The 24,517-nt window shown below is 43.0% G+C and overlaps 1 protein-coding gene across 3 annotated transcripts in view; it reads right to left on the bottom strand.

The window, feature by feature from the left end:
• SHANK2 (SH3 and multiple ankyrin repeat domains 2) overlaps positions 1-24,517 on the bottom strand; it is a 514,254-nt gene that overhangs the window by 182,534 nt on the left and 307,203 nt on the right. For all 3 annotated transcript variants that reach the window (XM_040409073.1, XM_040409075.1, XM_040409074.1), the window contains exon 14: positions 1,969-2,044. In XM_040409073.1, coding sequence (XP_040265007.1) covers positions 1,969-2,044 — 76 coding nt within the window. The remainder of the gene's footprint in view (positions 1-1,968; positions 2,045-24,517) is intronic.

Below are 24,517 nucleotides of genomic sequence, written 5' to 3'. Positions count from 1 at the left end.
ATGGGACGCTATTCATAGTTGTTGCATAGGTCAGAAATATATGTTTTAACACGCTATGTTGAAATGCCCTCTGCATTGAGCCGCTGCACAGCCTCTAGAGCTGTCAGCAGTTTTAAGGAGATAAAATCTGCTGAAAGACTCCCTTTAATATCACAAAAAAAAGCTTCATTAAAAACCAACAGCTAAACAATGAAAGGGCTGCAGACCACAACCCACCAAATAAAACTACCACCACCCTCTCTTATATAAAATAGTCTGCTAAACCGCAAACAAAGACCATCATGTGCGCTATTCATTAACTAGTAAGACATCTGCATACATTTACATACATGTATTATATGAAGGCAATGTGAAGACAAAATCGAGGGTATACGTGACCTTTTTAAGGAAATTAAATGGGTTGTCCAAGATTTTGATATTTATGGCCTATCCTCAGGATAGGTCATCAATATCTGATCAGTGGGGGTCTGAATCCTGGCACTCCCTCCCATCAGCTGTTTAAAGGGGCCACTGCGCTCCGCTGAGCGCTGCGGCTTCCAGTTTACTAAGCATTGCGCCGTACATTGCATAGCAGCTGTCCTTGGTATTGCAGCCCAAGCTCATTCACTTGAATAAGATTGAGCTGTGCCTAGGTCATGTGATCAATGAATGTGACGTCATTGGTGTAGGAAGAGGTCGCAGGGATGCCAGGAGTCGGAACCGCACCGATCAGATATTGACGACATATCCAGGGGTTAGGTCTGAGAAATTGATAAGATTGTAAAGGTTTAGAGCTAAAGAAAAGGTAAAGCAAAGTGATATTTAATGAAGATCAGGAATTATGTCATACTGATAAAATTGAGTTTAAGATAAATCAATGGGAAATGCAAATATACGAGACTGGAATAAAAATCTATGAGTGTATCACCTCAGTTTATTTGTCCCAGTTTATTTGTCCCAGTTTATTTGTCACCATATTTTTCGGACTATAAGACACACTTTCCCCCACCCCCCAAAAATGGGGGAAAAGTGGTTGTGCGTCTCATAGTCTGAATGCTAATGACCGTTTCCATTATGGGCAGCTCTGCGCTCGCTGTACTCCCCTCCCCTTGTCTTCAGGATCCCGCTGTGGCGTCCTGACCATGCACCGCGGCAGGACATAGTCCACATAGACGCGCACGTCAGGTCACAGTACACTGCGGGACCCGGAAAAAGTGGAGTGGTGAGTCCTGACTCAGGCTGATGGAGCTTAGGTGTCTCATTTTGGGGTCTGATCTGTGGTCTAATGAATAATGGGTGTCTGATGAGGGTCTGACCTGAGGTCTGATGAAAAATGGAAGTCTGATGTATATATGAGCGACCAAGCATGCCAATAACAGAAGGACCGGCTGACTGTCTCATGTATAACGGATGCTAAGACACAACCATTGCCTGTTTTGCAGTCCGCAAATTGTGGATCCACCAAACACGGATACAGACAATGCGCATTCTGCATTTTGAGGAACGGAATATCCGGCCCTCTATAGAACAGTCCACAGTCCTATCTTTATCTGTAATGTGGACAAGAATAGGACATATATGTTATATATTAACTTACTCCTCTCTATACATTAAGAATAAGGTGGATTTGTACAGAAAGGTCAGGAGGAAGAGCAGTTACAGTTTGGCTGCCTTAACATCCGATAGTTGGGTGGGGGGCCGCATGCTGGGAACCCCCACCTATCCGTAGAACAGAGTCCCATGATCCTATGAGGGCATCAGACTTCTACAGGACAAATGGAAGTGGGACCCCAGTTCCAACAGTTGGGGGTTCTGATGGATGGGATCCTCACCTAGCAGACACATGCTGTCCAATCGATCCATAATACACATACAATTCCATGGAGAGGCCATGAAAGTCAGAAAACCCCTATAAACAACAATCACTATGAATCTGATCTGTGTGGGTGACAAGACACAGGGAAAAGGTACTAAAGTAAAATGTCTTACCTGGAAGCATCAAAACTGTCATAGGACCCAACAGTGTAGTGTCGAAACAATTTTTTCGTCCTGTCTGTCCGCGTTTCTTGAAAAGGAAAAAGGAAAATTCTGAAACCAATTAACATCATTACCTCGTCAAATGTCGTATTATAATTATATATATTTGTGCATAAATATAATATATATAACAGATCTATCATCTCAATCTCTAATTATCTATCAATCTGATATTTATGATATTTATGTATCTATCTAGCTCACATATATCTATCTACTGTATCTATCCATCTACTCCATCCATCCATCTAGTTAGGCTACATGCGCACGACCGTTGTGTGTTTTGCGGTCCGCAATTTGTGGAACGGCACGGACAGTCATTAATATAACTGCCTATTCTTGTCCGCAAAACGGACAAGAATAGGACAGGTTATATATTATTTGCGGACCACGGAACGAGCAACGGATGCTGACGGCACACGGAGTGCTGTCCGCATCTTATGCGGCCCCATTGAAGTGAATGGGTCCGCATCCGAGCCGCAAAATCTGCAGCTCGGATGCGGACCACAACAACGGTCGTGTGCATGAGGCCTTAATATGTATTTTTTATCACATATCCTCTATGCACCTGTCCATCTATCCATCCATATAGCACATATATCTTACTACCGTATCAATCCATCTAACGTATATATCTACTGTATCTATCTATCTATCATATCTATTTAATATTTATCTCATATCTATCTATGTCATATCTCTCTCTCTATCTATATATCTATCTCATAACTATCTATCTCTCTCAGATCTCCCTCTCCCATATCTATCTCATATAATCCTCCGTTTTCCACATTGGAACAGGCACATAAAACACTGTAAACGTACAATTTGACCGCATTTTACACAACCACTGCTTCTCTGAGAACCTTCCCTATCTGCTCCTTATGTAAGTCGCTAATGGAGGATGTTCCCCTCTTATACATATACAGTACAGACCAAAAGTTTGGACACACCTTCTCATTCAAAGAGTTTTCTTTATTTTCATGACTATGAAAATTGTAGATTCGCACTGAAGGCATCAAAACTATGAATTAACACATGTGGAATTATATACATAACAAACCGTGAAACAACTGAAAATATGTCATATTCTAGGTTCTTCAAAGTAGCCACCTTTTGCTTTGATTACTGCTTTGCACACTCTTGGCATTCTCTTGATGAGCTTCAAGAGGTAGTCCCCTGAAATGGTTTTCACTTCACAGGTGTGCCCTGTCAGGTTTAATAAGTGGGATTTCTTGCCTTATAAATGGGGTTGGGAACAACAGTGGCGTTGAGGAGAAGTCAGGTGGATACACAGCTGATAGTCCTACTGAATAGACTGTTAGAATTTGTATTATGGCAAGAAAAAAGCAGCTAAGTAAAGAAAAACGAGTGGCCATCATTACTTTAAGAAAAGAAGCTCAGTCAGTCAGCCAAAAAATTGGGAAAACTTTGAAAGTAAGGGCTATTTGACCATGAAGGAGAGTGATGGGGTGCTGCGCCAGATGACCTGGCCTCCACAGTCACCAGACCTGAACCCAATCGAGATGGTTTGGGGTGAGCTGGACCACAGAGTGAAGGCAAAAGGGCCAACAAGTGCTAAGCATCTCTGGGAACTCCTTCAAGACTGTTGGAAGACCATTTCAGGGGACTACCTCTTGAAGCTCATAAAGAGAATGCCAAGAGTGTGCAAAGCAGTAATCAAAGCAAAAGGTGGCTACTTTGAAGAACCTAGAATATGACATATTTTCAGTTGTTTCACACTTCTTTGTTATGTATATAATTCCACATGTGTTAATTCATAGTTTTGATGCCTTCATAGTCATGAAAATAAAGAAAACTCTTTGAATGAGAAGGTGTGTCCAAACTTTTGGTCTGTACTGTATGTATGTAATGTCAGGTCAGGTTAAAATACAACCTGTAGAACCGAGTTATTTGCCGTAAACCTCCTGGAATTAATATTTATTATGTCCTTTGCCCTATCAAATTAGTGAGCGATCAATGTAATACATTAAACAAGGCACAATTTCTGAAGTGATGCGTCTGGCAGGGCAGTCGGCACACAACGCTCCTATTGATTTCCTATATGTATCATTCCACCAAACTGCAAGCAATATACTGCAAACCATTGAGCTAATTAACAAGCAAAAATTAATTACAAATCGCCTTCCGCGGGTCTGTATGTTAGATGTCTGTGTTCGGACTGGTGCCAGATAGAATTAAAATCTGTCACAGTCCAGTATTTTGTCACAAAACCAAACCTGCAGCCGGAGAGTGGAGCAAAGTGACAGAAAGCAGCAGAATAAATGATACATTCCAGTAATGGCTTTCTGCTTGGTAAAATAAAAATTATTTTTCATGTGGCCAGCTGGAGCTCAGAAGTGAATGGCGAATGATGAAATCCAATCACACGCTGCAGCACTTTCGATTGGTTTTATTGTGAGCAACGTTTGATGGAAACATTCAGCAAGCCTGCCCTCAAAAAACACTCCTAACAGCTTAGCTGTGCCCTTATAATGCAGGGAAGCAGCTGGCATCAACTTACTGTGCAGAGCCTGAAGTAAAGGGGACATCTCTGAATGCAAATAAAAACTTGCAGATGTCTGGTCTAAAGTGAGCAGAGTGCAGCTCTGGAGTATAATACATGATGTAACTCAGGATCTGTACAGGATAAGTAATGTAATGTATGTACACAGTGACTGCACCAGCGGAATAGTGAGTGCAGCTCTGGAGTATAATACAGGATGTAACTCAGGATCAGTACAGGATAAGTAATGTATGTACACAGTGACTCCACCAGCAGAATAGTGAGTGCAGCTCTGGAGTATAATGCAGGATGTAACTCAGGATCAGTACAGGATAAGTAATGTAATGTATGTACACAGTGACTGCACCAGCGGAATAGTGAGTGCAGCTCTGGAGTATAATACAGGATGTAACTCGGGATCAGTACAACATAAATAATATTCTATTCTTATGACCTACACTGTGTAATTCCTCTATTACTCCTACTAGAAGTTATGAATGAAATGCTAGTAGTCTGCCATCTGGGTGTTATCCGTTGGGGAGGGGGAGATGTCCCTACACAGTCAGACACTGGCAGCACCGATTGGATAGTGTCATACTATGCAGGAACGCACCCTCTGGTAACACTTTAGTATACAATACTAGTAGGAATAATACAGGAATGGCACAACATAGAGTCATACGAATAGATGCTCCAGAATTGTTATTACATGGGAAATACAATTATTTATTATAATAGACATGTCGGTGAGGTGTTTGATCCTGTTTAAAAGGGAATATCACCTATTTATTTTACAAATTAAAATCAGATAGGAAAAAAATATTCCATTTCTAAACAGTTTTTATTTTATGATTGCAGATTTGTTTTTAATTTTCTGTAGATGATTATAGGGGCAGCCGTCCTGCTTCAGCTAACAGCAAGTAGAAATACACTTTACAGCAGCCACATGGGCCACAGACACACTAGATGGGAGATGTTCATTGATGTCTATGGGAGAGTGTTGTGGGCATGCTCTGTGCCCTGTGCAGAGGTCACTGTGCAGGGAGGGAGAGGAGCTGAGCCGTGTCCATCACTTATGGTGAATCCAGTGCTATTTATAAGGATGTGATATAGTGTCATTGCAATCCTGCCAGTGATGACAATGAGATGATTGCTGAAAAGTGACCTCTACAGACCTAGAAGTGGCGTCTAGTGGCCAGTGGGAAATCTACAGGATTTTTTAAAAAAATATAGATAGGGACATGGAAAATGAAAAATAGCATCACCAAAAATATTTAAAAACGATGTTTAATTCAGGTATAGGTTTAATAAGCAGGACCGTTTATAGGGTCGATCCTGCTGACAGGTGCTCTTTAAGGCATACGGAAGTCATAGAGGACAGCCACCAGGACGGACTCCCCTCTAAAGCTTATGGAAAAGAGCTGATGCAAAAAAAAGAGTCTTCGATTTTTGTGCACTTGAGGTATCACGTTTTATTTGGTCGCCAATTCCAATGTACCAGGGGCAAGGAGAAGTCATCACTGGAATGGTGGGGGTGGCTTAATCCATATCCATTTTAACCTAAAATCTACTATCACCGTTTTGTATCTTCTGTCACTGGTCTTTTGTGTTTCCAGACTGTCTTGAAGTTCTGCAGTGGAAACAAGTTCTGGACAATCAAAACTTCAAATGCCGACCAAACAAATTTTACTGTACACGGCTACATTTAAAAACTAACACACTGCTTTTCATGGCCATTTTGCATCCATTTTCTGGCAGTCTACACATTTTTTTATGACTGTTTTGCATCCATTTTTAACGGCCATTAAAAATGGATGAATTCAATTAGCTTTTTTTTTTTTTTTCTACAATCCCTGCAGAGCTCTAAAATGACCCCCATTGATCAATGCCCTCTTAGTGCCCCCAGTACTTTTAATGCCCCCATGGAGGCACCCCAGTATTATTAATGTCTCATTAGTGCCCTCCAGTATGATTAATGCCTCAGTGCTACCAGTATTATTAATGCTACCATTAGTGCCCCTTGGACATCAAATACCCCTACATAGTGCCCCTAGTATGATTAATGGTCCCATTAGTGCCCCCTGGATATCTAATGACCCCCATAGTGCCCCTAGTATGATTAGAGCTCCCATTAGTGCCCACTGGATATCTAATGACCCCCATAGTGCCCCTAGTATGATTAATGCCCCATTATTGTCCCTAGTATTAATGCTTCTGAGCATTAATAATGTCCCATTAGTGCCCCCCAGTATAACTAATGCACCCCTGGTATTATTAATGTCCCATTAGTGGCCCCCAGCATAAAGAATGCCCCCATTAGTCACCCCCAGTATTGGTAATGCCCCATTAGTGCCACGATCAGTGGCTCCCAGTATAAAGAATGTCCCAAATAGTGTCTCTCAGTATTATTAATGCCTGCTGGGAGCTTAAAGGGGTTTTGTCACTTTAGCAAATAGCATTTAGAAACATAGAAACATAGAATGTGTCGGCAGATAAGAACCATTTGGCCCATCTAGTCTGCCCAATATACTGAATACTATGGATAGCCCCCGGCCCTATCTTATATGAAGGATGGCCTTATGCCTATCCCATGCATGCTTAAACCCCTTCACTGTATTTGCAGCTACCACTTCTGCAGGAAGGCTATTCCATGCATCCACTACTCTCTCAGTAAAGTAATACTTCCTTATATTACTTTTAAACCTTTGCCCCTCTAATTTAAAACTGTGTCCTCTTGTGGTAGTTTTTCTTCTTTTAAATATGCTCTCTTCCTTTACCGAGTTGATTCCCTTTATGTATTTAAAAGTTTCTATCATATCCCCCCTGTCTCTTCTTTCTTCCAAGCTATACATATTAAGGTCCTTTAACCTTTCCTGGTAAGTTTTATCCTGCAATCCATGTACTAGTTTAGTAGCTCTTCTCTGAACTCTCTCTAGAGTATCTATATCCTTCTGGAGATATGGCCTCCAGTACTGCGCACAATACTCCAAGTGAGGTCTCACCAGTGTTCTGTACAGCGGCATAAGCACTTCACTCTTTCTACTGCTTATACCTCTCCCTATACATCCAAGCATTCTGCTGGCATTTCGTGCTGCTCTATTACATTGTCTTCCCACCTTTAAGTCTTCTGAAATAATTACTCCTAAATCCCTTTCCTCAGATACTGAGGTCAGGACTGTGTCAAATATTCTATAGTCTGCCCTTGGGTTTTTACGCCCCAGGTGCATTATCTTGCACTTATCCACATTAAATTTCAGTTTCCAGAGTTCTGACCATTCTTCTAGTTTTCCTAAATCCTTTTCCATTTGGCGTTTCCCTCCAGGAACTTAAACCCTGTTACATATCTTTGTGTCATCAGCAAAAAGACAAACCTTACCAGCGAGGCCTTTTGCAATATCACTTATGAAGATATTAAACAAAATCGGTCCCAGTACAGATCCTAGTGGAACCCCACTGGTAACATTACCTTGTTTTGAATGTTCTCCATTGACTACAACCCTCTGTTGTCTGTCACTCAGACACTGCCTAATCCACTCAACAATATGGGAGTCCATGCTCAATGACTGCAGTTTATTGATAAGTCTTCTATGTGGGACAGTGTCAAAAGCCTTACTAAAATCTAGATATGCGATGTCTACTGCACCTCCACCGTCTATTATTTTATTCACCCAGTCAAAAAAATCTATAAGATTTGTTTGACATGATCTCCCTGAAGTAAACCCATGTTGTTTTTCATCTTGCAATCCATGGGATTTTAGATGTTCCACAATCCTATCCTTTAATAGGGTTTCCATTAATTTGCCTACTATTGATGTCAGACTCACTGGTCTATAGTTGCTCGATTCCTCCCTACTACCTTTCTTGTGAATGGGCACGACATTTGCTAATTTCCAATCTTCCGGGACGACTCCTGTTACTAATGATTGGTTAAATAAATCTGTTAACGGTTTTGCCAGCTCACCACTAAGCTCTTTTAATAATTTTGGGTGTATCTCATCAGGCCCCTGTGACTTATCTGTCTTCACCTTAGACAGCAAACTTAGAACATCTTCCTCTGTAAAGATACATGCATCAAACGATTTAATAGTCATTCTTTCTAGTGGAGGTCCTTCTCCTTTTTCTTTTGTAAAAACTGAACAGAAGTATTCATTAAGGCAGTCGGCTAGCCCTTTATTCTCTTCTACATACCTTCCGTCCTTTGTTTTTAATTTAGTTATTCCTTGTTTTAATTTCCTTTTTTCATTTATATATCTGAAGAATGTCTTATCCCCTTTTTTCATAGACTGAGCTAGTTTTTCTTCTGCCTGCGCTTTAGAAGTTCTTATAACTTGCTTGGCCTCTCTCTGCCTAATCTTGTAGATTTCCTTATCTTCATTGCTCTGGGTTTTTTTATAATTACAAAATGCTAGCTTTTTATTTTTAATGATTTGGGCCACTTCTGCTGAGTACCACATTGGTCTCCTCCTTTTTTTGCTTTTACTGACGAGTCTAATGCAATTTTCTGTTGCCTTCAATAATGCACCTTTTAAGTAGTCCCATTTCTCCTGGACTCCATGTAATCCGTTCCAGTCTGATAAGGACTCATTTATGACTAATTTCATTTTTGAAAAGTCTGTTTTTCTAAAATCTAAAACTTTTTGTTTGTGTGGTGGGAGTCTTTCACAGTTCTTATATTAAACCACACTGACTGGTGATCACTAGATCCCAAGGTTTCGCCTACAATGACATCATATACCGAATCCCCGTTTGTGAATACCAAATCCAAAATGGCCTCCCTCCGGGTTGGCTCCTCAACCACTTGTTGTAGAGATAACCCCAGTAGGGAATTTAGAATATCTGTACTCCTGGTAGAACTTGCTATTTTGGTTTTCCAGTTTATATCTGGAAGATTGAAATCTCCCATAATGATAACTTCTCCTTTCATTGTCATTTTAGCTATTTCTTCAACTAGTAGATCATCTAGTTCTTTAACTTGACCAGGTGGTCTATATATCACACCTACACGAGTTACTGCATGGTTAGCAAACTGCAACGTAACCCAAACTGACTCTATGTTGGCCTCACCAACTTGTATTAGGTTAGATTTAATGCTATCTTTCACATACAGGGCCACTCCTCCTCCTTTCTTGCCTTCTCTGTCTCTTCTGTATAAAGAGTACCCTGGTATGGTTATGTCCCAGTCATTTCTTTCATTAAACCATGTCTCCGTAACAGCCACTAAATCTACATTCTCAGATGCCATTATTGACCCAAGTTCATTGATTTTTTTACCTAAACTGCGAGCATTTGTAGACAGGACTCTGAGCTTATCATTTCTTAACCTCTGTGCTTCTGACCTGTTCTGGCATTGTTTCGGGGGGCAATTGGACTCTTTTATTTTCACTCTTTTGCTCCCCCTTCCTAGTTTAAATACTCTTTCGCAAATTCTTGGAGCTGTTCACTAAGTACATTTGTTCCTTTGAGAGAAAGATGCAAACCATCTTTTTTGTACAGTTCCTTTCTATTCCAAGTAGAGCTATCATGAGAAACAAAGCCAAATCCTTGCTCTTGACACCATTTACCAAGCCATATGTTGAACAAACATTCTACATTTATCATGTAGAGAAAGTTAATACAAGGCACTTACTAATGTATTGTGATTCTCCATATTGCCTCCTTTGCTGGCTGGATTCATTTTTCCCTAACATTATACACGGCTCGTTTCCTTGCAATCCAGCAGTGTGGCCATGCTTGTATACTATTAAAAAAAAAGGCACCAGCCTATGGGCACTCCCATGGTCCTGGTTCCCAGAGAGGTCGGTGCTTTTTATTATAGTGTGCAAGCACAACCACCGCTGCTGGATTTCAGGGTGGCCGTATCAAAGGAAACAAGCAGTGTATAATGTGATGGAAAAATGAATCCAGCCAGCAAAGGAGGCAATATGGGCAATCACAATACATTAGTAAGTGCCTTGTATTAACTTTTTCTACATGATAAACACCACTTGCTAAAGTGACAAAACCCCTTTAAGGCTCTGTTACCTCGAGTGTGGAGTAGGTGTTCCCCTGCGTGCAGGTAGAGTTTTTTTTTAAAACCTGGAAAGGCCCATTTTTTACATAGCGTACCCATTTTAAACAGCCGTTAGGCGGGTGCACTTCTGTCTAAACAGCACCCGTTAAAAATCGAGCCTATTGATTTCAGTGGGGCCACCCAACTGTGAAAATGGCCAAAAATAGGACATGTCCTGTTTTTCACTGTCATGTTAACATAATACCATGATGAAATAAAAAAAGATGGGGTTCTGCAACCTCAGGCTGCTTTCCAGCAAGCATATTGTTACCCTATGGAGCCATTCACATGGAGGTACAGTAAAAGATATGCATGCATTTTAAAAAAAACGCAGCATGCAGCACTTTATCCATTTTGTTTGGATAGAAAACACCCACTGACGTCTATAGACAGTGTTTAAAACACGGATAGGGGATTGGTATTACTTCCGAATTTGCAAGACCAACCAAAATGCCTACACCAACGTGATTTTGACAAATAAAAAGGACATTTTAGCACAACATTTGACCTACTGCTCAAATTTCCAAGCACCCTTTAGAGAAGACCCTTGCAGCAGGCTCATCTATACGCCACTGTCTTTCGGTGGCCTACAATTATGTGCCCAAGCCTTTAATTACTAAACGGGAAGCAAGGCATGAGACTGCAGATTAAAGGCACAGCCCCTTGTTTTCCAGACTTCAATAGCGATAAAAGCTGAAAGGAACCCACACAAAAAGCATTAAAGTAACTCAAAATTCATATATAGTTATAATAAGACCTTGCACTAGAAGGAAGCTGCAAGGAGTGAGTGTGCAAAATTAAATGCAAAATCCATAATCTGCATCAGAACATTGTTTCCTATTGCCCCCAACGTTTCATTTCCTATCCCCCCACTAAGAGAGCAACTCCTATTCTGAATCTACACTCACTCTCTGTCTACACTCACTCTTCACTGTTGTGGATGGCAGGACTTGCTGAGGCTTGTAGTCCCAAAAAAGCTGAACAGTCAAAGGTAGCAATGTCTATATACAGTATGCACACTGGTTGCCTCCAAGACCATTATTAACCCATTCAGAACTTTTGAAAAAATAAATAAAATAAAAAAAGTTGCAATGTCTATATACAATACAGTATGCACACTGGTTGCCTCCAAGACCATCATTAACCCATTCAGAACTTTAGAAAAAAAACAACAACAAAAAAAAACAACAACAAAAGAGTATGGAGTCCGGGAGAACTCCGACCATGTGCCGTTCATAAAGCACACAGAGATTAACAATGACACCCCCCACCCACCCTAGTCCTAGTGCAATCAAATTTACTGCTCCTCATATCAATGCACAATCAGTGTGTGCTGTGAATGACAGCAACAGAGACATATAGGTATAACCGATTTATCAAATCCTCAGCGCCAGTGACAGTTGTCTGTCTGCTCCGGATTTCATTCACACAGGCAAATAGTCATATAACTAGCAAAGAAAAAAACAAAAAAAACAAACAAACATGCAAAACAAAAGCACCAGCTCAGGAAACAAAGTGCATAGCATCTAAGTAAAAAGGAAAATAAATACCGTAAATAATACACAATGTAATATAAAACATACCAAATGCTACAAATATTAAACAACCTGTCCTATAAAACAGGGAAACCGGAACCATCATCTGCAATCAAAAAAATCAGAACTAGAATAAAATAAAGGTAAAATAAAATAAAATTACACAAACATATAAATAAAAAAAAAATATATATATATATATATATATATATATATATATATATATATATGTAAAATACAAAACATTATCCCACCAGGAATGTGGTCTGTTTCCTCCTCACATCTCCCTGTAGGTGTTCATGGTCTACAAAAAGACGTAAAAGACATATACACATCCTACAGTACCTCCAAAATGCACTTTCTTCTTGAATTTTGAACTGTCTGCCATAGTTTCCAAGCTAGATGTGACCATCTCACACGGAGATGTCCGGACCCAACATGCCAAGAGATCACCTCTCTCTCTCCCCCAGTGCCGCTCACATCACTTCATGCCTTATATTTCCACATTCTGTAGATTAAACTTTGTAAGTCCTGTAAAATCCACACCAAAAAATGTTTTTTGCTCCTTTTGTTTTTTGCAAAATGCAATAAAAAAATACCCAAAAATTATAAAAATGAATAATGGAAAAAATTCAGCAGAGCGCATGAGGTGCAAGGTTCCTTCCTTTTTTTTCTTTTTTTTTTTTTTTTTTTCGGTACAGGAATGGGGGGTGGGGGTGGGGGTGGGGGGGGCAGCCAGAAGAAGGAAGGAGGAATGTGTTATTTTACACAAGTTGTAAGCTCAGAATAAGGAGCACATCTCTCTGTGCCCACACTCTAGCAACGAGTTCTTTCTCTGCTGTGTGTTACCATGGAAATGCATCAGTCACTAATCGAAATAAGTGCGGGTGAAGGACGCCTGAAAACCTGGAGCAATTACGCATGCCATTAGAGAGGAAAGGAAAACAATTCAATCCGTCTATTACTTACATGGCAGAGCGGGCACTTTGTTGTTTTTTTATTTTATTTTTTTACACACATGGATCAATCCAAATATTTATTTCTGGACCCAGCACTTTTTTTTTTCTTTTTTTGTCATGATCACTTTCTAACTGGCAAGGAAATTGAAAAGTGGAATCATTACCTCTTTCCACTTCCAAGTCATGACCCAGAGTGGCCAGCAGCTGACCCGACTTGGTCTTTTGAAAATAGCGGGTAAATTTTGAAAATTTCCAGGGCTTTAACAAAAGGAACTGCATGACACCCGACCTTCTGAAGTGGAATTATGGGGGGGAAAAAACATCATATAAACGGAGAAATAAAGAACCGTACTAACTTTTGGGGATATGCTGTGGATTTGCTGCCGCGATTTTGTGTTGCGGCAAATCCGCAGCTGTCATGTACTTACCTGCTTCGCTGGCATCACTCAGTTGCAGGGGCGGATGCAGGGTGAAGGCGCCAATCAGGCTCAGTGTCATGTGCTTCCTGTCAAACAGCTATTTAAACAGGCAACCGCTGGCCACAGTTGCCTGTGATTGATCTTCTTAGCCTGTATGTATTATACTATTGTTTGGATTCCTGGTATTCTGACTTTTGGATTGTCCCCCTCCTGACATGTCGATTATTCCTATTCCTATGTCCTGGCATTGACCCCGTCTGGTATTTGACCCTGTTTTTGTTTCTTGTGTTGGTTCTCTGTGGTTTGGACTCTGGCCTGATTTTGACATAGAGTTTGGATTCTGATCCGGTTCTGGTTTTGCCTGTCTGGTTATGACCTCTTTCTGTCTGGCTACTCTTTAACCCCACTAGGTTTAGGCCCCTGCACTTAGGACTCACTACACAATGTAAACATACATGCACAAATAAGATAGACAAAAAATTCTGCTCCGCCCGTAAAGGCGCGAACAGTCTTACCAGAAACTCGTTTTTTAGGACAACCCAGTCTGACTGGACTACCCACTCCGCAGTCGCACACCACAACCGCCAACTCAATCACAGGACCAGAGGTAATCAATTTGTCCTCACGTCCTCTTTCCCAAGACGAGACTACAGCCCTTGAACTGGGACTTTCCTTTGTGCCTACCCCTAAGTTTGATAGGTTCACTGCTGTTAAGGACCTGAATCTATTCATTCATTACTAAGGTGGCACAAGCACTTCAAATACATTGATAGACGCCAATGCATTGAGCTGGGTATCCCGGTAGAGTTGTTAGGAGACGTCCAACTATTGAATTCACTATCTATGATGGATAACTCAGCCTCAGGCCTTGGCCCTTTTACAGACCTTAAGTGTAAAAGCAACAAACTGCCACCCAGTTCTAGTGAAGTCTCCTGCATAGACGTCTTCCTAAACATGGTCACCAATGACCTGGAAAACCTGCAGATCTCCTCACACCACTCCAATTGCACAGAGTCCACGGCCACCGCTATCTCCTCCCTCGCCAATGACCCCCAAATCATCATTAAACCTGCAGATAAAGGGGGCAACATTGTGATCATGGACTCTGTGCAATATAGGGACATGTGTAGGAGTCTCCTATCCGATAAGGAGACATACGAGATCCTGGATAGGGACCCCACGGACGTCTATAAACGTGAACTCAAATCCATTCTTGATGAGGCCAAGGGCTCCAAAGTCATCTCACTGGAAGAGTACACGTTTCTGTTACCTCAATTCCCCCGTAGGTCCACATTTTATTGTCTCCCCAAGGTCCACAAGGGGACATCCCCCTTGAGAGGGAGGCCCATAGTATCAGGGGTAGACAACCTAAACCAAAACCTGGGGATCTACATCGACCGTGTCCTAGCACCATTTGTCACTACGTTGCCATCCCATCTCAAGGATACTACGGACCTCATCAAACAATTGGAGGGTCTATGCCTTGAGAATGAGTGTCTACTGTCAAGCATTGACGTAGAGGCCTTATATTCCTCTATACCACACCAATTGGGACTAGCGGCGGTTGAATTTTTCCTGAAATCTAGGGGGTGTCAATACCACGCCCACAGCCAATTCATCATCCGGATCCTGGAATTTACCCTGAACAGGAACTTCTTCTCCTTCGATAACAAAATCTACCACCAGCTCAGGGGTACCGCGATGGGGAGTCCATGTGCCCCGTCGTATGCTAATTTATTTCTGGGTTGGTGGGAGGAGACCCTGGTATTTGGGGAGAGGAATCCGGATGACCTGTCTAGAATTGGGCTGTGGGCACGTTATATAGATGACATTTTCATCACTTGGAGTGGCAGCCCCTCTCAGTTTGAATCGTTCGTATCCCGTCTGAACCAAAACGAGATAGGTATGAGGTTCACATTTGAGACACATCCAACCAGTCTACCATTCTTGGATATCCAAATTACCAAGAATGATAGGGGGGAACTGGACACCTCGATTCATAGGAAACCCAATGCGACAAACTCTCTCCTGAGATGGGAGAGCAGTCATCCTCTCCCACTCAGGAGAGGGATACCAAGAGGGCAGTATCTTCGTCTGCGCAGAAATTGCTCAGACAAGAAAGACTTTGTGGCGCAGGCAGCTGACCTAAGGGCTAGATTTCTACAAAGGGGGTACCCTGACTATATCTTGAGATCTGCCTACAAGGCAGCCCTTGGACGACCCACCCTATTAATCACGAAACAGCCGAACATCTCTGCAACCAAACTATCCCGTGTAATTACCACATTCGACAGAGGTTCAAGTCATGTCAGAAAGATCTTACAACGTCACTGGGGGATCCTTAAAATGGACCCCGACCTTCAGGACATACTAGGAGACAGTCCACAAATCACGTACAGACGCGGCACCAACCTGCGTGATAAGCTTGTCCGCAGTCATTTTTCATCTATCAGCACACACACTCATGGCTACGGTCCAGTTTAGTGGGCAGTCATAAATGCTGCAGATGTGTCGCATGCAAACACATCATGACCACCAAATCTTTCACGAGCTCGGTCACGGGCAAGACGTATTCCATTCCACATTTCATCAACTGTAAATCCAGAGGTGTGATATACCGTATCCTCTGTGAGTGTGGTCTGGAATAAGTCGGCAAGACCATACGGGAATTTCGGAGGAGGATCGGTGAGCACATGGGGGATGTCACACATAAGAGGGACACCCCGGTGTCCAAACATGTGCACATCGATCACAATGGCAAAGCCCGGTTAAAGTTCATGGGCATCGACCTCGTGAAAACCCCACCAAGTGGGGGAGACTGGGACAAGAGCCTGCTCCAACGGGAAGCACGCTAGATTTTTAACCTGAAAACAGCAGCACCAGGCGGCATGAACGAAAGACTAAACTACACCTGTTTCCTCTGAAAAACCACGTTCATGCCAATTGCAATGCCTCGCCTGAAACTCTGTCCCCCTGATGGTTTTTCCTCTCCTGGGGGCGGGGTTTGTTGCACTTTTACATGCGCCTATTGTTCCATCTCTCAAACTGCGCATGCGCATCCCTGTGTGCACATCCCTCTCTCTAAATCTGTACAAGTGTCCCCGCTTGCGCATACCTCTACTAGTGTATAGGCGCATGCGTCCCTTGGGACACACTGTCTCCCGGGGTTGGTACAGTCGTATTATGTACATATTGACTGTATATCACGCTGTGGCTGTGCCGATAACGCGCATCCACAGAGATCCACCTTATCCCAAGTGTGCCTCATATGACCACATGTTGTGCCTTGAACACACGGCACCATTGTTCACCATTTAGGCGCATCCCTATTTGCGAATATCTCACTTCATGTTGCCCAGTCAGTAAGATTTCTAACACTATCTGCATCTTTGTTTACCTGTCAACCCTTGTTCTCTGCGCTAAATGCCATTAGCTACTCAAGGCTTTATTATTTCCTGTGTTACCACGGAGACGCATACACTATGCGTCCCATGTGATCACCAGACCATTTAACATTGGCTGAGTGATCTTGCCCATCTCCTACCACGATCCTGCCCATCTCACGTGGTGCCGCCGGCGTGTGACGTCACTGGCTGCGTCCACTCCCTGCCTTGTTTGCGAGGCCTCGGCTCAGACGAGGCCTCGACTATTTAAAACCCACTACTCAGGTACACTATTGCGGCTGGTTAATTACGTTGTTACCCCTAACCAGAAGGGTCTAATCTATTAGGGATTATTGTATCCCCCGGACCATCCAGCTCAGGACTACCCCTCCTGTGCAACACTGCATCCCACCCTGGGATAGCAGGGCACAAGCTCTTACAGCTTGTCCCTTTCTCCAGTGTCTACTCAGCCTCAGGTCAGAGACCTGTGGCTATCTACTTGTCACCTTCCTGCAGTCGTTCCCCTGAAGAGTCACGGACAGAAACGTGCCACGTCGGGAGACCATTGGAAGCATTTTCATCTTTTTGCATCACTGGTAAATTATTTGTAGTTTTAGGGTCCAGATCCAACACAGGGACAGGCTACCGGACGGGGTCGCCTTTTCTAAGGCAAGTGCTCCGTGTAGATAGGTAGAAGCATAATAGCCCCCTTCACCTTGATAGGGTTATATAGGACCAGTCCTATTGCTCCATCTATCCGGCTATACGGATGCACTTACTCCCACACGGCATACACCGAGTGTCTCCTGCCTCCTGTAACCTAAGGACCTTTCCCATCATCTACAAAGGGTCTGGTAAGACTGTTCGCGCCTTTACGGGCGGAGCAGAATTTTTTGTCTATACCAGCAAGGCACCATTAGTTTGGTCCTATTTGTGTATGTATGTTTACATTGTGTAGTGAGTCTTATTATTCTGTATTTTCTAGACCATATTAAAAGTTATATTTTAAATAAGTATACTCCCCCCTTCCCCTGTGTAGGGGCCCATTGTCTGCTTGTCACTTTGGAGTGTCTGCATAGCCTGAATTGACTCAGTGCTCTGATCAATTTGTTGCCCCTGCACTTAGTCAAGTTAGGAACAGTCGCCAAGTTGGGGGCCCGCCATTTAGGGATCATCCAAGACATTAGGACAATAGTGTGGGTGGAGTACAGGGCTGCAATATTCCTTTCCCTACGTGACTGCAGCATTTTACAGTAGCAGAAAAGTGGATGAGGTTTTAAGAAATTTCAACCAAAAGCTGCAAAAAAAAAAACTTGCAAAATTGACCTGTGGTGTGTCTGCAGCATGTCACATTATGCTGACGATAATCCATAGAAAATCCACAGCTGAAAAATCTGAATGCAGATTTTCTGCGGGTCTGGTGTGAATTTTGCTAAAGAAAAATTGACAAATTCAAATTGCAAATTCTGCTGCAGGAATTTCTCCCCATATGGATCTACCCTTAAAGGGGTTGTCTCACATCCGCAAATTGTATTTATCATGAAGACAAAGTTAATATAAGGCACTTACTAATGTATTGTGATTCTCCACATTGCTTTCTAGGCTGTCTGGATTCATTTTCCCATTACAATATACACTGCTTGTTTCCATTGTTATGACCACCCTACAATCCAGTAGCGGTTGTCGTGCTTGCACACTATAGGAAAAAGCACCAGCCTACGTGCGCCACCATGGTCTTGACCACCAGACAGGCTGGTTCTTTTTCCTATAGTGCACAAACACGGCCACTGCTGCTGGATTACAGGGTGGTCGTAAACCCTGGATACAAGCAGCATATAAAAAATTTTTATCAAGCAATCAAAGGAGGCAATATGGACAATCACAATACATTAGTAAGTTGCTTGTATTAACTTTATCTACATGATGAATGCCATATGTTCATTTCCATGGTTATGACCACCCTGCAGTGCTGCAGGCGCTTTTTCCTACAGTGCGCTAACACGGCCACTGCTGCTGGATTACAGGGTGGACGTAAACCCCTGGATATGAGCAGTGTATAATGTGATAGGGCAATGAATCCAGCCAGCAAAGCAGGCAATATGGACAATTACAATACACTAGTAAGTCATGTAAGTGTCTTGTATTAACTTTATCTACATGATAAATGCCATTTGCTGAAGTGAGATGTTTTCATTAGTACTTGTAATCCCGATATTCATTGGAAATTATGTACAGTACTGAAACTGGCCACATTTGGTAATGTGATTGCACCTGTAATGTGATTCAAAATGCACCAAAAACTGGCGAATTTCGGACACAAAATACCCCATATAGTTTTGGAACCATTTATTAAGCAAATGCTCCACAAGGAATAATTCATTGCAGTTCGCTCGACAAGGGGGCTGAAAAGTAAAATAAGCAATAGCTGGTATAAAATTAAATAAAGGTGTTGAGCTGTGCACCAAATTTATCACCGAGCCTGAGCCACTGGGATAAATATGACTGCCGAAGTTAAGGTTGCTCCCAGTGACGTATAGTACCTACCATGAAGGCAAACCAAGCACCTTTTGTGGGCTAAACTGCTTCTCCTGCTCTTCACATAAAGACTAACTGCATTTTCAGGCAGCCACCACTAGGGGGAGCTCAGTGCAAAGAAATTATTTACAGCTTCCATCACTATAAATGGTAAGTGTATAAATTCTTATGCACTGAGCTCCCCCTAGTGGTGGCTGCAGGCAGACAGTTCTATAATGTGTTGTTTGAATGGAAGGAGATTTATAAATGTATTTTATACCATTTGTCTGGTGTAACCTGTCCATACGTGCTCAATTTCCAGGCTTAATGGTAGTCTCCCAACTGGCACCTTTAAGCCTTGGCCAATGTCCATGTCAGGTAAATGTAAGGTTTTACACATATCAAATACACATTTAGAGCTAACTCTACACATAAGGATAAGCGCTGTATGGGGCTCCACTGATACACCTTGTTCTCTGGGGGAGAGGGCAGGACTCCATCACTGTATTAAAAACCCCATACACATAAGATCAAAATTGGCCTCTGACAGATGTTGTCAGGGAAAAGAAGGTTCAGGCACACTGAATTTCAATGCCAGGCCCTTTTTCTGTCGGGAGATAAACCACCACCAGAGTTGTCAGACGCCAGCTTACTGCCCACTCCCAACTGAGAACACATGTGCTTAGCCAAGTCAATTGTGCATGTGTATGGTGATGGGGGATGGGTGAGGGATTTCGGAAGAAATAGCTGTTGGCTGAATTATTGCTACTGAGGGTGTACGGACAGCTTTAGGGTAGAACCATATGGTCTGGCTGCCAACCTCTGCCAAAACCATGCCACACGCGGTCACCAACTGCTGCACCAATGCATCCATTGGCCACCTCAGGACAAAATGGACCATGCAGTCTTACCCAAAGTCTACTAACATTCCTATCTGGACATGTATGGTACAGTCCTGATCAAAAGTTTAAGACCACTTGAAAAATGGCAAAAAATCATATTTAGCATGGCTGGATCTTAACAAGTTTCCAAGTAGAGCTTCAACATGCAACAAGAAGAAATGGGAGTGAGACAAAACATTTTTTGAGCATTCAATTTATTGAAAACAACGAATAAACTGAAACAGGCTATTTTTCAGCTGATCAAAAGTTTAGGACCACACCTCCAAAAAAAAAAAAAACTAAACCTCCCCAAAAAAAAAAATCTGACTTCCAAACATGAACTCAGTAATGAGTAGCTCCGCCGTTATTGTTTATCACTTCAAAAATTAGTTTCGGCATGCTTGATGCAAGCGTTTCCATGAGGTGAGTGGGAACATTTCTCCAAGTGGTGAAGACGGCCGCACGAAGGCCATCTACAGTCTGGAACTGTTGTCCATTTTTGTAAACTTCCCTTGCCATCCATCCCCAAAGGTTCTCAATTGGATTTAGATCAGGGGAACACGCAGGATGGGCCAAAAGAGTGATGCTATTCTCCTGGAAGAAGTCCCCTGTCCTGCGGGCATTGTGTACTGTAGCGTTGTCCTGTTGAAAAACCCAATCGTTACCACACAGACGAGGGCCCTCAGTCATGAGGAATGCTCTCTGCAACATCTGGACATAGCCAGCGGCCGTTTGACGCCCCTGCACTTTCTGAAGCTCCATTGTTCAAAAAAAAAAGCACCCCAGACCATTATGGCGCCCCCTCCACATCTCAGGTGGGATCTGCTTGTCATGCCAGTAACGTTGGAAACCATCAGGACCATCAAGGTAAAAAAATATCTCATCAGAGAATAAAACTTTCTTCCACCTTTGAATGTCCCATGTTTGGTGTTCTCTTGCAAAGTCCAAACGAGCAGTTCTGTGGCGTTCAAGGAGACGAGGTCTTTGAAGACGTTTTTTGTTTTTGAAGCCCTTCAGTCTCAGATGCCGTCTGATGGTTATGGGGCTGCAGTCAGCACCAGTAAGGGCCTTAATTTGGGTCGAGGATCGTCCAGTGTCTTGACGGACAGCCAATTGGATCCTCCGGCTCAGTGCTGGTGAAATTTTTTTGGGTCTTCCACTTGACTTTTTTGTTCCATAACCCTCAGGATCATTTAAGAAATTTCAAATGACTGTCTTAGGCTACTTTCACACTAGCGTTCGGGTGTCCGCTCGTGCGCACCGTTTGAAGGGGCTCACGAGCGGCCCCGAACGCAGCCGTCCGGCCCTAATGCATTCTCAGTGGAGGCGGATCCACTGAGAATGCATCCGCCTGCCAGCGTTCAGCCTCCGCTCCGCTCAGTGAGCGGACACCTGAACGCTGCTTGCAGCGTTCGGGTGTCCGCCTGGCCGTGCGGAGGCGAGCGGATCCGTCCACACTTACAATGTAAGTCAATGGGGACGGATCCGCTTGAAGATGACACTATATGGCTCAATCTTCAAGCGGATCCGTTCCCCATTGACTTTCAATGTAAAGTCTGAACGGATCCGCTCAGGCTACTTTCACACTTAGAAAATTTTCTAAGTTTTAATGCAGAAGCATCCGTTCTGAACGGATGCGAACGTCTGCATTATCGGAGCGGATCCGTCTGATGAAACATCAGATGGATCCGCTCCGAACGCTAGTGTGAAAGTAGCCCTACTGCGTCCCACCTCAGCAGCGATGGCGGCTGTGAGAGACCCTGCTTATGCAGTTCAACAATCCGACCACGTTCAAAAAGGGAGAGTTTTTTAGCCTTTGCCATCACAACGTGTGACTACCTGACAGAGAATGACAATGAATACACATCTTTGCACAGATTTAGCCCTTTAAAGGCATGTGGTCCTAAAATTTGGATCAGCTGAAAAACAGCCTGTTTCAGTTTGATCGTTATTTTCAATTAATTGAATGCTCAAAATTTTTTTGGTCTCACTCCCATTTCTTCTTGTTGCATGTTGAAGCTCTACTTGGAACCTTGTTAAGATCCAGCCATGCTAAATATGATTTTTTGCAATTTTTAAACTTTTGATCAGGACTGTATATCTACAGGATCTCTTCCTCTCATCTCAAGAACAAGGACCATAGATGCATGTTTCCATAGAAGTGAATAGGGCGAGACCCCCTCTCCTACGATCGCCAAGTGCTGCACCGCTGCGGCCACTGTCCTCCACGGGTGGGTGGGGAGTCGCCCGCATGTGCAACTGAGCTGAGCAGTCTTACCCCAAGTCAATTAACATTTCTCTAATCATTAAATAGGCATTTCTATCTGGACATTCATGGCATATCCATAGGATCTATTTCCTAGCTTGAGAACAGGGCCCCGTCTTGCATACATGGAGAGGCGGCCGTGCATGCGTGGTTCTCTCCATTCACTTCACTGGCAGCAGCACTGCAGTTACCAGTTCCATCCACTACACAATGGATGGAGCTTGGTTGCTCCGGCACGGACTTCCAGTGCTAGAGCTACAACTAAACAGCTAAACGGCAGTGGTGGGGGGTACCGGTACCCTCCTACTGCCTGATATTCATAGGCATTCAATATCAAAATCCTTAACGACCACTTTGATATTTATTTTCGCAACTTTGGCGGAGTTACCATTTATAAACACTACCAGAAACTGAGCTGCATTAGGTTTCGGTTCTATGACACAGAGAGAGCGCCTCTCTGAGGTCACACAATAATATAACACCACCTTATCCATGTGTGCCTGCCATGTGTGATGGCAACGACTATGTACATGAAGAATAATATTGGGAGATTGCAGCTTCTGATCAGCGCAGGGATGCATCTTCCCGACTTCACCATGACTGACTGTCACATTGGACATCTTGTGCAAAACAAAAAAAACGCAAGGACTGTCAATCACAGTAAATTCAGCAAACGGCTGCGCTGACATCTCTGTGGTGCTGACAGATAATCTGCTGCTGGCATAACCGCTTCCCTGACACATCATGTACGGTGCAGCCATAGCATGTATAGTACAAACATTGGCCTGATTCCACATGCAGTAGGCGATAAGTTACCCCATCAAGCTCATTACCGGCATTGTCTGTCTGGAATTGCCTATGGAAAAACAACGAGCGGCGGTGATTTTCGAGGCTCCGTCTTACATCCGCATTTAACTGCTCTAGATTTACCCAATAAAGCAATCTTGGCTAATTATTGCATCAATTCCAGCTCATCAAGCTCCGAGGATTTACTAATGTACACTGGGTAATTTTAGTTTATCTCTTATTTTAGAACCAAAGGGCCAACTCTGTCAACTGACATCCCCATATGCTTAAAGGAACAATTTGGTCATTTTCTATATTAACTCATGGAGAAGGCCGGATATGAAATCGCAAAGAAAGCCTTTTTGCTATTATGTTTGCTACTGGTTTGCTATGACCTTTGTACTTGTATTTTAGCTTTACACTATAATGTACATCCCAATACAGGCCAATTGTAATCACATTAGTTAGGGTCCTTTACATGGCCAGTTTCAGGGCAATAACGAGTTGCAAGCAAAGATATATAACAAGTCAATCAGCAGTCGCTTAAAGGGCCTTTATCTGCATAAAACATATGAACGTGCGAAGCTGATCGGTTTACATGCGTCAATTATCGAGAATGAACATTTGGATGAAAGCCTGTTTCCATGTCAAAGGCCTTAAAGGGTTTTTCAGAAATGTTGATACTGATCATCAGTACCTGATCAGTGGGGGTCCAACACCCGATACCGACGCTCCTGTGAGTGCCGCGGCCTTCTCAAAGCTTACCATGCACAGCGCTGTACATTGTATATAGCGGCTGTGCTTGGTATCACGCTCAGCAACATTAACTTCGATGGGGCTGATCTGCTCCTCGGCCAGGTCACTGATCAACGTGTCGTCAATGGCCTAGGAAAAGCTGCGATAAGGCCGTGACGCTCACAGGCGCTGCCTTCTCAAACAGCTGATCGTGGGGGGTCCCGGGTGACCCCCACTGATCAGATACTGATAACCTATCCTGATGACCTGTTGGAAAACCCTTTTAAGCTACGTAGCTGCACACAGGTGCAGGTTTACAAACAGAAAGTCTGGACAGAGTCCTTTACGTTCCTGCACCAAAAAGCACATGTGGTTTGACGCAGATCTTACCTCTGCATTGGCCGTGATTTCCATTCTGTTATGTGTAGGTTTTACATCAGGCACTGCACAGAGGGAAACATTAACTGC

This window comes from Bufo bufo, chromosome 10, assembly GCF_905171765.1.
Source record: "Bufo bufo chromosome 10, aBufBuf1.1, whole genome shotgun sequence".
NCBI lineage: Eukaryota > Metazoa > Chordata > Amphibia > Anura > Bufonidae > Bufo > Bufo bufo.
The sequence above is the reverse complement of the archived record's forward strand: the minus strand, read 5'-3'. Positions and strand labels throughout refer to the sequence as shown.